Source organism: Euprymna scolopes, chromosome 30 (assembly GCF_053919585.1).
Source record: "Euprymna scolopes isolate OS-2025 chromosome 30, ASM5391958v1, whole genome shotgun sequence".
NCBI lineage: Eukaryota > Metazoa > Mollusca > Cephalopoda > Sepiida > Sepiolidae > Euprymna > Euprymna scolopes.
This window is the reverse complement of record NC_136511.1, coordinates 99537183-99551221: the sequence shown is the minus strand read 5'-3', so window position 1 is coordinate 99551221 and position 14039 is coordinate 99537183. Positions and strand designations below refer to the sequence as shown.

Here is a 14039-nt window from a genome sequence, read left to right as displayed (position 1 = left end):
CCGCTGTTTTTTTTTATGTTCTTGTAACAATATAGACGCTCTAGAGCTTCAATGATTATGTAAACGGTTAATGGAGGTGATTTTTTTTTTCACTTATCTATATAGATATATGATCATGAGGAAAGTAATTCTAAATTCTGATTAAATATGGTTAGAAAAGGGGAAACCATTATTCCTATTTATTCATTTGCTAATTTGTTTAGATTATGTAGTCGTTAAGGTGAGTATATATATATACATATATATATATATATATACTAGCATTTCAGCCCGGGTGATTGGATGGGTATGTTGAGCAAAAAAAAAAGTGGTAGTAGGAAATCAGGTTCGAACCCGTACCGCAAAGGAGGAAAAGGACGGGGTAAACCCTAACGTTTATGCTGTTACGACCACCGCCAAACCCGGAGCGACATTGTTTAAAATTAAGTCTAAACAATCTAAAGGAGAGGATAACTTTCAAAACATATCGGCGAAAAAAGTAACCCCCCCCCCATGTAGAAAAGTATCTATTTGAAGGGGAAGATATTAATACTTTTAGCCAATTTTTCGATATTTGTCGTATGAAACTTTAAAACGATACTGATCTTGGTAAAATTCGTCGCCTCTATTGAAAGTTTAAGGCAAACATGCAAACATACATACGTACATACATTTATAAATGAGTAACTAAAAGTTTTCGACCCAAACTGATGAAAAAGCTTGCCCTATCTCTGAATACCCTTTATGTAAAATTTCAAATATTTAGACCAGAAATTGTCTGAGTAATTTGGAAGAGACCGCAGAGGTCAATTTTTTTTACTTTGACCCCTATTATCACCCCTTAAAATTTATTGTTTTGGGCTCAAATCTAGTTATTAAGTCAAATCCATGTCCAATGAACCTATATCTAAAATTTCAAGTGCGTAAACCCAAAATTGTCGGAGGAGTTTGGTAGATTTCTCAAAGGTCAGATAGTTGAATTTTTACCCCTTAATTGCCAAATTTCTGGCCAAAAGCCGATCACATCGATTTCCCTAAATCTCAGTACCCTGTATATCAAATTTCGAGTCTGTAGACTAAAAATTGACAGAGTTATTGCGTTGGGAAATGTACACAGACACACACACACAGACACACACACAGAGACACGTTCACTTTTATATATATATATAGATATATTGCTGTATGAATTATAACTGAGACTGTATATGGAAAATAGTTAACCTATTTGTGTCTTTATTAGAAATATATTAGATTTTTCTGTTTTACTATTAATTTTTGGTTTTAATTTTTCAGTCAGTATTGATTCTTTTAATCTGAGGTTTCCCTGATTCCTATCATTTGCTAAAATTTTCACGTTTATTTTTTTGTCTGGATTATGTTCTATAGACGCATGTTCGAAGAATGACGATATTTTAATGGTAATGTATTCCTTAATTCGGATATGTAACGGTCTTATAGAACTTCCGATATATGATTCATTACAAATTTTGCTTTGAATTTGATATACTGAATATGTGCGTTCGCATAATCCTATGTTTTTTTTTTTATGGGGCAGTTGTATAAAGAACATAGTTTGTTCATAGATGTAGTTACGGTTTTAGGTAGGTGCTGTCTTAACGTTAGGCCGGTGTGTGCGAGTTGTATGTCTGGTTGTCCTTTGCGAATGGCTTTGCGAATTGCTGTAGTTATTTTATTATTAAAATGTGGTATTTTAAGTAAGCATGTGTTAGTTATTTTGAGTGTTTGTTTTCTTTTGAATGTGTTAATGTGTTGTATGATTTTTGTGGGGTATCCATTTAGTGGTAGGGTTTGATGAAATTTTTTAATGGGGGTGATCTTGTCCATTTCATTCGTGCATCTGTTGTGAATGCGGTTTGTTGCATTTGTAGCATAACTTATTTTTGCTTGTGTAGGGAGTGCTGACTTGTAGTTCACGAAAATATCACGGTAGGCGGATTTTTTATAGAAGGTGTTTACTTGACCTGTTTCTGTGATGTAGAGTGTGAAATCGAGTAATGATAGATGTCCGGGTGTGTTAGGGTGTTTTATGGTAAATTTGATATGTTTGGAACTTGATGAACATTTCATTAACTTCTTCAAGAGAGGATGAGGATATCGTCTAGATACCTCGTGAAGAAGATGTCGGATTGATAATTATGTAGTGTGTCCTGTTCAAGTCTGTTCATGTAGGTTATAGCCAGAACACCAGATAGACTGGATCCCATGGGAAGTCCGGATATTTGTTTATATATTTTTTGTTTATACTGAAAATGTGTGTTGTCCACTATTATAATAAGGAGTTGGTGTATGTCTTCTGTTGTGAGGTTAAAACAGTTTAGATTATTATATGCGATGTATTCTGTTATTAGGTCTTCTATAGTGTGCAGGAACTGATGTGTAGAGCGAGACAACATCTAGGCTGAAGACGTATCTGTTGTGTTGTAGATGGTAGGTTGGTGTTGACTGTAGTCTGTGTATGATTTCTTCAGAACTGTTAACGTGATCTGGATAGGTGGAAAGTAGAGGTTTGAGTATCTGTGATAGTAGCCAGGATATTTTGTGTAGTGGTCCTTCTATGCTTGAAACAATGGGTCTAGTTTGTGTGTTTATTATTTCTCAGTTGGTGGTAGAATCTGAGGAGTTTTCTGTTGTATCTATTGGGTATGTTTCTTTTTTTGGATATTGCGGTCCAGGCTGTATTGATTTGATTTTCGATATCAGTGGAAGAGATGCTTGTGGTGGGAGAATATACTGTTTCATTGTTAAGGTGTTCTAGTGCTAGGGATTCATATGTATCTTGGTTGATGACACAAAATTCTTTTCCTTTGTCGCAGAGTAGGAATATTAAGTTTTTATCCTTCATATTTTTAGGGTGAGTAATTGTGTATGAATGAGGTTGGGTGTGATGTTAGATCGTTCGCGTTGGATGATGTCTACTATATTGTGTCTAAGTCTTGTGAATCTAAAATCTAGTTCGGGGTTGTCTGGGGGTGGATGTAATATGCAGTCAGGTTTTTATGTAGGAAAATCAGAGATGTTATTCACGGTGGAATGATGTGTGCCCTGTGGGTTTTGTTTGAAGGCGGATAGCCACTTCAGATGATATGCTGTCCTGCAAAAACTTGTTTCCATTTCGAGTTTTCATTTGTTATTTACTTTCTGTGTGATTATGAACTTAGAACCAAGGCTGAGAAGTTCGATTTCGTTAGGTGTCAAGGAATTAGTTAGGTCTGTGACGAGCGAGTCATTTATGGGTTTCTTGTTGTCACCTTTGTTGTTGTTTTTGTTTGGCCTGGTGTTATTATTGGTAGTGTTGTTCTTATGGAGTAGCCAGTTGAATTCATTCTTAAGTTCTTTTTGTTGTTCTGCGCTGTTATGGTAGCATTGTTCTATTGCTGTTGAAATTTCTGGGGTCGTTTTCTGTTCCGATAGATTTTGGTTTATTTCAATGGTGTGATGGTGTAGAAGGTAGTGTAAGCGTCGGATGATCTTTTTGGCGCAGAATTTGTGTAGGTAGTCTCGTGATCTTTTAAGATTTGGGTGGTAAAAACTTGTGGGAAGTGGCATGTTTCTGATCAATAATAATAACAGACCAAACACACCAAAGATCGTACTCCTTATGTATAGTTCCGTCAGCACTCATTCATTGAGGGAGCTTCAAGCGATTGACAATAGACGTATCCCTTTTCCGAAATGATAGAGTAATGCCTGGTATGATGGTCTGCTGACTATTCCGGTTAAGTATTATAATTACGTCAAAATAGCTGTGTCGGCTTCTTTTTAATATGAAAAAGGAGAAAAAATATAAGAAAATCAATACAAAAGGTTTAATGCGACAGCGGAACGAAATTCCAGTTTTTGTAAAATACGGTTCAATGAAAAATAGTACGGAGTTCGCAGAAGAAATTTAGAGTTTTCATTTTGCAATCTATAAACTGTGCACCAACATTTCCATCCAGTATCATGAAATAAAAGAAAAAGAAAGTAAATGATCAATATATTTTCTTAGAATTGATAGAAAGAATATTTTAGTGAAAAAGTCATGAAGATATGTGAATTAATATTTGGTATCTTATTTTGTTGAGTTGTTATATATGAAGAATTTGAATGCAAAACGCGATAAATCCAACATATTTACATTGAAATTTTAAACAATAAAAGGGCGAACATATCAATTGTAAACATTAACTAAAAACTCATTTTCATAGAAAACAGAAAAAAATTATGTGGTTACAACATTATTTTAGGATGTGATACATTATTGAAATATAGCATTTTTGTAGTATTAGCTTCGCAATTTTGTACAATGTAATTTATTCCGTTTGCATATGAAAGCTTCATATATATATATATATATATATATATATATATATATATATATATATATATAATTTTGAAAAATTAAATTGAAAATAAATAAATAAAAACAGACTTTACAATACCCCTTCTTTATCCTTTCCTCCCTGATAAACAACTTAGCTAAATTACCTAAATAAATAAAATTAAACAAATAAATAAAAATAAAAATAAAATAAATTAATATATTATCTATATAAAAGCAACCGAAAAAAAAGGCTCTTTAAAAACAGCAATGTTACTCCTGATGAGAAAGTGCTCGGGGAAAAATGGCTGCGCAAAATCACTCGGTTACATATTATACAATTTACCACCTGAAACCAAAAGAAATGTGAGTCAAATTGAGAACATTAGCAGAAAAATCAATAAAAAAGACTGTCGCATTAACCTAAACAGTCATCAACAATGACTTACTGCCAAAATATACGCAACACATTCATTTACATATTTTTTTAAAAATTATAATTATCCACGCATACGTTTTTCATCGTTATAGGAATCATCAGCATTGCTGAACCGAGCGAGATTTGATACCAGGGCACCAAAGTTTGAAGCCTGAAGTTCCATTAAACTTGACTGCACTCTTTGTTAGTATGTTTTTTGCAGTTGTATATTTGTTCATTGTTACATTTATTATGATATGATAAAAGTATGTAGTTGCTTATAGTCGGCACTTATATATGTGTGTGTGTGTGTGTGTGTGTGTGTGTGTGTGTGTGTGTGTGTGTGTGTGTGTGTGTGTATTTAGGAAGCAGTGTTCTTGCGAAATAAGCTTTTTTTTGTACTTTTATTAATTTTTCGAATTGTCGTTCTTATTTCTCAGTTAAATTTGTGCAAGAAAGTTCCATATTTACAAGTTTAAAAATAGAAGCTCATTAAGCAAGAACTTTATATATCCTCAAAGAAAATAATTTAATAAGGTTACAGTTAACACTCCATTTCATGAAATTATTCGTTCATCAAATGTTTCTCTCAGTAAATTGATCGCATCATTTACAATTTGCAAACGCTGCTAGAGTGTCAGTCTCTTCTTGATGAATGGACAAACCAAGCTGAACTTAATATAACCGATAGTTGCCAAATCCGCAATTAAAGAAAATAGAGTTGTCAATTTAAAGTTCGTCACCTCTAAAAAAAAAAAAGCATGCATAACTCCATTTCAAACTTAGATTTTTGTATTTTGAGCGAATGAAGATATAAAGGCAAAAACAAATGTTGCTTGGATAGATAATAACTCGTGTTATAAATTGAGGTGAGCGGGTGAGACTAGATGCGATCACGCATTGCTGTGACGTCTGAAGAGTTCTTCCGAGAAACACCTGCGATGCGATACGATGCGACAGACACCCCCTCTCTCTCTCTCTCTCTTTCTTTCTCTCTCTTTCTTTCTCTCTCTTTCTTTCTCTCTCTCTCATACACACATACACACACACACTACCTATCTATCTATCTATCTCTTTTCTGATTTCAGTTAGACTAAATATGATAAATGTGTAATGCCGCACCTACTTACATGTAGTGTATTTTTGGTGATAGTAACGTTTTTTAAGCGCCAAGAACAGCACCGACAATTAATATGCATGTAATTAAATTGGCGAATGAAAACAATGGATAAAAACAAATTGTTTGGATAGGTCAGCAGTTAGCAAGAGCTAACTCAGCATCGAGAATTTTGAAATAAAAACGAAAAAACATGAATTTTACAACGATGTAAAATATATTTTTCAAGGCCAATATTTGTGGAAAAAATATAAAATTCTTGGATAAGGAGGAGACAAAAGCGTCAGAAAGTTCGTTAAAAATTTACCTTGTGTGTGTGTGTGTGTGTGTGTGTGTGTGTGTGTGTGTGTGTGTGTGTGTGTGTGTGTGTGTGTGTGTGTGTGTGTGTGTGTGTGTGTGTGCGTGTTTACCTTCTGGATGGTTGTGTTCGCTGAAGATATAGCAACAAGCTTAAAGGAATTACAGCGTGGCGCAATCCACTCTTCTAGGATGGGCATTTTTGGTGTTGAAAGTCGATGTGCGTCGCGTCCCTCGGAAGAACTATGATTTCAGACAGAAAACGGCCATTGAGTTCGTGTTTTATGCACAAACTGAAAATGAAAGAAATGATTACTCCACGTATAAATTATAAAAATAATTGTTCGTATGGAAAGTTTTTGTTTTTTAATTTAATTATTATTCAATAAAAAAAAATAGTCCTTACTCGTATTGAACGACTTACTTCATTTTTTTTTTTTTAATATTTTCACCTCCAACCATCAACTGACTGCGAATAGAAATTCAATGTGTATACTAAGTTACAGATTTCACACTTCCAAGAATTGGCTATTAACCGACGCTTGACAATCCATTTATTCATTTCAAAATTGTCAGCCAGCTTCATGACAAGTTGGAATATTGTTATTTCTTCATCCGCATGAAACCATTTTCATAAACATTATTTATAAGACTTGTTGGACGCATTCTAAGAACTCATTTTCTTTATAGGCCGCCCTGTCTACACATTACCGGCCACTCCATATAAACATCAGCCTAAATTTCTTTCAACTTTTTACCTGTGATTCTTTTCTAAAGACATTCAATAACATTTCCAATGAATATATGAATTATTCATGAGTTTTTATGGCGACGAGAAATGTGAAAAATAACGAAACTGCAACCAACATTAAAAGTAAAAGCTTTTCAACATGTTTTCGTTAATGTCGATGAAAATTTATTTCATAAAAATAATGTTATTTCGATTGTAAAGAAAGGCTCAGTCCGTTGTCACGCTTTTTTATTCTTTATCAACCCAAACAAGGCGTTTTGGACGTAAGGGGCTACTATTTGGGATCATGTTTAACAGGGGGTTGTGGGGAGTTGAGTAGCGAGATGTTTGTTCATGTTACATTTAATCTTTTGCGTGTTAGTACAGTCGCGGAAAAAGTAATCAATAAAAAAAACTATTGGAGCAGAAGGCTTTACGGTAACTACAGATCTCAACAATGAAGGGGTGAGATTTTGCTCCCTGTTGGATTGGTCGGGAGTATGTAGGTTATGCTGTGAGTTTATCAGAGTACATTTCATTAAAGTACTTGTAAAACAGGTACAGCGATGCAACACTGCAGTGATGGGACAGAGGTTGGAGATTGGTTGGTAGTGCGAGGCCTATTAGATTTGAAACTCGTTTTGGAACTTGTCTAAAACGGATAAACTAGTGGTAGATGCATCAGCCCAGATGTGGCAACAATACCACGGCCTCCGAGAGTAAGAAGCCGAGAGTAAGAAGAAGACCTGTTAACTGAAACATTCCTGCTGGCAATGTAAGTAAGATTTGTCAGACTATCAGTACTATATGAGGGGCATTTGAAAAAGAGCAATAAGACATTTTTAAAAAGAAAAAGGAACACAGTTCGATTAATACCGAAACTGACCTTTATTCAATATAAAATATAAATATTATCTATGTAAAATTAAGTAATTTTAAAGCAATATACAATCTAATACTGATAAAACTGAATTATGAATTTAGGAAACAAAGAATTAAAAAAACATATTAAACATCAACGATGAATAAATTTAAAAGTGAAAACCATCGATAAATAATTTTAAGAATGAAAAGAAACGATATTTGTTTTCATTCTAATATACTTGACATCACTTTTATTTGGAAGTAAAGAAAAACGTAAGTTAAAACACAATTGGAACATTAGTAACTTATCTTGTCTTTGGTCACATTTATCTTCGGCACAAGATCACAGTGTAGTATCTGTTCTGATGCTACACTTAATGTGTTCTTTTCTCGGTCAGTGGAGGAGAAATCCTTCATGACTGAGACAATTTTTATTTCTTTTTGTTCCTATCCAGAGTGCTCCTTTTTGGGAGCCAAATTTTTCCTACATTAAAAACCGACCTTGTGTCTAACTGTGCCCTCGTGGGGAGGCAAGTAAATAAATTAAAAAAATATTTTTGACAGATATTCTCATGTAAAAATTATTTGTTTATAATTCTAAAAAGAAACAATCAATTTTAATATATAACGTTCAATCACCGCTAATTTTATTAACAGTCGTGTAGTGAATAATTTTCAAACCGACTTTAGAAAAAAATATAGAACTTTAAAATATTTGGAAATACTCAATGAAAGGTTTTATTTATTATTAAAAAGACATTTTCACAAATATTCTCATGTAAAAATTATTTGTTTATAATTTTAAAAACTAAAACAAAATTAAATTAAATTTTCAACGTTCCTGATAGATTTTTTAGCCTAATAAGAAAATAAACACTTCCTGATATACATCAATGGCTTTACTTCGCGAACGAAGATTCTTTGAAGATGGTTGTCCACGTCAACTGCAGGCACGTTTGTGGCTGATGAGCCCAATGCGAGAAAAGCAGGCTCGGCCACAGCGGCTGCATTCAAAAGTTCCATCAGGTGCGGTTGCTGAGACTTCCCTAATCTTCCTCTTGTAGCGCCTTTCGTACAGGATCTCTATGCGAGAGAATTCAAAGGAGGTGACGGCCTGGTGGACTGTGCGTCGCCAGGTGACACGATCTGCAGCAAGAGTAGACCACTGGCGTTGGTCAATGTGGCAGGTTTCAAGCAACTTCTTCAGAGAGTCCTTGTAACGTTTCTTCGGAGCTCCTCTATCACGGGAGCCGGTGGATAGTTCGCCGTAAAGAGTTATCCTGGGCAGTCGGTGATCCTCCATTCTGGAGACGTGCCCCGCCCAGCGCAGTTGTGACTTTAGCAGCATAGCCTCGATGCTGGTTGTCCTCGCCCGCTGGATGACCTCAGCATTGGTGACGTAGTCATACCAGAGTACATTGAGGATGATGCGGAGACAGCGCTGATGGAAACGCTCGAGGAGTCGTATGTGATGGCAGTAGGTTACCCATGTCTCAGAGCCGTAAAGAAGGGTTGGCAGTACTACGGCTCTGTAGACACAGATTTTTGTGTCCTTCCTCAGGTGTTTATTCCGCCAGACTCTGTTGTATAGTCTGCCAAAAGCACTGTTCGCCTTGGCTAGTCGGTTATCGATTTCCTTGTCGAGCTTTGCATTTGAGGTGCATCCCAGATAGGTGAACTGGTGTACTGTCTTTGGCTCGGTTTCACCTATCGTGATGTGGGGAGGGTTGTACTCTTCCCGAGGAGCGGGCTGGTGGAGGACCTCTGTCTTTTTCATGCTAACCTCGAGTCCAAAGAGATGGGCAGCCTTTGCGAATCATATGCTCGAAAGTATTTGTGTGGGCTTGTAGCCTTCTGAGGTTGAACAAGCTGCCGTCAAGGCGATATCGGATATAGGTCGCATTGTCGTTGTCGTCAAGGTCTTCGGTTGCATGTTTAAGCATCATGCTAAAGAAGATGCTGAACAGAGTCGGTGCTAAGACGCATCCCTGTTTCACGCCGTTGTTGATGAGGAAGGGTTCTGATAGGTTGTTGTTCACTCTGATTTGGCCGCTCTGATTCTCATGCAGCTGAATGTGGAGGAGTTTTGGGGGGCAGCCGAGGCGCTCCATAATCAGCCAAAGCCCTTCTCTGCTCACTTGTATCGAATGCCTTGGTCAAGTCCACAAACGTAATGTAAAGTCCCCTGTTCTGCTCTCGACATTTCTCTTGGAGTTGCCTGAGGACGAAAACCATGTCTGTTGTGCCCCTGTTTTCTCTGAAGCCACACTGGGTTTCTGGGAGATGGTCTTCCACGATAGCAGGTATCAGTCTGCGCAAGAGCACACGGGCAACGATTTTACTTGCGATAGAGAGCAGAGTGATTCCCTGGTAGTTTGAGCAGGCTGATCTTTCCCCCTTGTTTTTGTATAAGGCAATGATGACTGAGTCGCGGAGGTCCCGTGGGAGTTTTCCTTGCTCCCAACAACAGGCAAGGAGTTCATGGAGCTTGTTGGGCAGTTCGGGACCTCCATATTTCCAGATCTCTGGAGGGATCCCATCAATTCCTGGGACCTTGCCGCACCTCAAATGTCTAATGGCCTCAGTGAGTTCCTCCATGGAAGGAGGCTCATCCAATCCCATTTTAGTTGGCAACTGAGGAATACGGAGTATTACTGAGTCATGAATGGTACGGTCGACTCCGAACAGGGTCTGAAAATACTCTGACCAACGACTCAGGATGGATGTTACGTTCGTGAGGAGTACCTGGCCGTCTGCACTGCGCAGAGGACTCTGGACACGGTGTGTGGTGCCATACACTGACTTGAGGGCTTCATAGAAGCCCTTATAGTCACCAATGTCTGCGCACTGTTGAGTTTTTATTGCGAGGTTGGACCACTACTCGTTTGGTATACCTCTGAGTTTTTGCTGGAGGACGCTGCAGCTATGACGGAAGGCTGCTCTCCTCAATGGGCAGGATGGTCGAGCCAGGTGGGCCCGATGGGCCACTCTCTATTCCGCTAATAGGTGTTTTATTTCAATGTTGTTCTCATCAAACCAGTCCCGGTTCTTTTTGGTAGAGAATCCCAGGACCTCTTCAGATGTCTGCAGGATGGCTGTTTTCAGTTGCTCCCAGAGTAGTTCAGGTGAGGGGTCTATTTGGCTACTGTCGTTTTCAAATTTATTTTGCAAGCTTGCTTGGAAGACGGCTTTTACCTCGTCTGATTGTAGCCTGCTATGGTTGTACTTTTTCTGGGTGGTCCTCCCTTCCTTGTTATGGGTTTAGGGCGTATTCGGATTCTGCAACGCACTAGGCGGTGATCAGTATGGCATTCTGCGCTGGGCATCACTCGGGTATGTAAGACGTCTCTGAGATCTCTTTGGCGAACTAGAATATAGTCTATGAGGTGGCAATGCCTGGACCGAGGATGTATCCAGGTTGTCTTTAACTTGCCCTTTTGCTGGAAGATGGTGTTGGTAATGGCAAGTTGCAGCTTCATACAAATCTCCAGCAGTAAGCGCCCATTGTCGTTGCAGTTTCCAACGCCATGCCTGCCAAGAACATCCCTCCAGGAATCTGCGTCTTGGCCCACTCTGGCGTTGAAGTCGCCAAGGATAATCATCTTGTCCGCTGGAGGAGTGCGCCGCAGGACATGGCGGAGCTCTGAGTAGAATCTGTCCTTTTCTTCAGATTTAGCTTGAAGAGTTGGGGCATACACACTGAGAATCGTGGCATATTCCTTGTTCTTTAGTGGGAGGCACAAGGACATAATGCGGTCAGAATGACCAGTTGGCAGGCTTTCTAGTGTGGAAGCGATGGATGTTTTGATCATGAAGCCAACGCCTGAATGATTCCCCTCTGTTGCAGGCTTCCCTGACCAGAAGAGTGTGTATCCAGCGCCGTGTTCCTGAAGGCTGTCTTCCCCCGAAAAGCGAACCTCGCTAAGGGCAGCGATATCTATATCCAGTCTGGACAGTTCAAGTACAATCAGGGCAGAGCGACGCTCTGGCCTGTTGCTGTCGTATTTGTCATGCATGGTTCTGATATTCCAGCATGCAAGTTTCAGTACTTTTGCACCCTTACAGGTGGGTGCATACCTTCCATTTCTTGTTGAATTTCGACCGCATTAGGAGATGCCCGTTGACCGCGGCTAGCCAACTGGGGTTGAGGGAAATGAGCTTTTTGTTTAGGCCACCTTTTCTAGGCCCCTCTCCTTGTGGAGCAAGCAATGCTGTCCCTAGATAAGGCTGCTTGGTCATTCATGGTGCTGCTGAGTGATGCTGTCATCTCCAGATTCAACATCAGGTAACCAATATCCTGAATCGCTTGTATGCAGGAATCGAGACTGCGGCTTCCAGTGATCATCTTCCACCTGCCGTTTTCGCCCCTTCCCATCGCTACAGGACTTGGTAGAGTTGTTAGCAAGTGTCCTTCAAGCCTGTGCAGTGGAATTTTATGGTGAGATGCAGCTTGCACGGTACTGATCCCACCCATTTCAGCCGTGGTTCATCTTTCATGGCCCAGCAAAGTGGGACGGTGACAGTGGGTCGTAGGTTTTATATCAGATTGTCCTTGTCCTAGCCTCTGGCTCAAGAACCTTCCCCCGGAGGCACGAGGGACATATTGGCCGTTTGAGCTCTCTTGGAACCGGTGACTTCGTATGAAGTTCATTCGCTCAGTGGTGCAAAGTTAGACACCACCCCCTCACATGGTTTTGCCCGCCAGCTGGAGCGGTTTACCGGGATATGGTGCTTGGAGCCAACATGTGAGAGATTTAGGGATGAGTGGGGACCAGTGATGTGCGTCCACCCTATTTGATAAGGAGCATCAAAAGTACTACCCCTCCTCAGAACCCATTACATCAATGATCTCCCAAAACACATACTTAAATCATTCGTTGACACCTATGCTGATAACACGACCATCTATGGCAACACATCAAAGGCCGTAAATGACAAAGTTCTCTCAGATTCTCTCTCCTCTGATCTTGAGCGTGTGGTACAGTGGGGGAGAGGCTGGTTACTTTTAATACATCTAAAACCAAGCTCCTATCTTTATATCATTAACGCTCTGATCCCCCATCTAGCATCACTTGAAATGGATGGCTCTCATCTAGGGGAAGCTCCATGTTTTGATAAGCTTCTGGGATTGACCTTTACTCCTGACCTGAAATGGAACACGTACATCAAGTCAGTTGTCAAGGTCGCTGGAAAAATGGTAGAATCCTTCTACCGCCCCAGAAGATATCTCACCCCTAATGCAATTCTGTATCTGTATAAAAGCCAAGTACGTCCAAGGATGGAATACTGCTGCCACATCTGGGTAGGAGCTGCTAAAAACAGCCTATCCTGCCTTGGCAGAGTACAAAATAGGCTTCGTGGCCTAGTGGGTGATGCCCTTTTCTCTTCCCTGCAACCTCTCTCCCACAGGAGAGACGTTGCGAGCCTCTCTTTGTTTTATCGTTACTACCATGGCAAGTGCTCGTCTGAGCTCCAATCTTTGGTCTCCCTTGCCAATCTTTCACGATAAACACCCGTCTAACTGCAACCACTGTCAAAAATTTTCCCCATTCCTTATCTGTGCCAAAATCAAAACGTAGATTCCATGAAGAAAGCTTCTTTCTTAGAAGTGCACGCCTGTGGAACTCTGTTCCGGTTGCCTGTTTCCCACCTGACTACAATATGGTTGTCTTCAAGTCCAATGTAAACAAATTCCTGATGAACCGCCCCCTTAAGTAAGGCACTTTATCAAATCTCCAATACTAACGTACTGTACACGCAATAACCCTTATCCCCGAGTGGCTTCTGGGTCTTGATAAGTGGTGACTACCTTGTAAAAAAAAATATCAACATAATATTTGCTGTATTAGCAATAAATAGTATTGTTTCTTTAATTTATATTAACAATGTTATCAAACGTTATGAATGTATGTGAATACAGTTCTAATTAAATACACGTTTAATTATTAACAAATAACATTAATACTTTACTATAATGGGTTGGAATAAAATTTTCCCTTCTAATGGCACGTATCCAAATTGAGACTTTCTCCGTCTCTTTAGGAAAAGAAAATATATGTACTCTGGGGCCTTTTGGATAATTTCCCCGGCAATTTGGAACAACGCAAGAATAAACCATGTTGGACAACAAATTGAAACTAGACGAAACTGCTGCTGATAGGGACCTTTAGTCTAGACCATATACCTACAAGTAGATCTGATAATGACGTCACGCTGTCATGTGCATCGGCCTTCTTTACTCTCGGTGGCCACGAAAATACTCCATGTATGAGCAAATGGTGGTTTTAGAGATGTATAGGATACTCTCAGG

The 14039-nt window shown here is 39.0% G+C and overlaps 1 protein-coding gene across 1 annotated transcript; it reads right to left on the bottom strand.

Annotated features, from left to right (window-relative positions):
• Window positions 1–10920: 10920 nt before the first annotated feature.
• LOC145254553 (protein CFDP2-like) lies at window positions 10921–11745 on the bottom strand. Its single transcript, XM_080113078.1, has one exon. It carries the CDS (start codon window positions 11743–11745, stop codon window positions 10921–10923), a length of 825 nt encoding a protein of 274 aa, XP_079969204.1.
• Between the last annotated feature and the right edge of the window lie 2294 nt (window positions 11746–14039).

Excerpts from the sequence above, each read along its gene's own strand:
- LOC145254553 (XM_080113078.1), bottom strand. The coding sequence starts at position 11,745 with ATGCATGACAAATACGACAGCAACAGGCCAGAGCGTCGCTCTGCCCTG.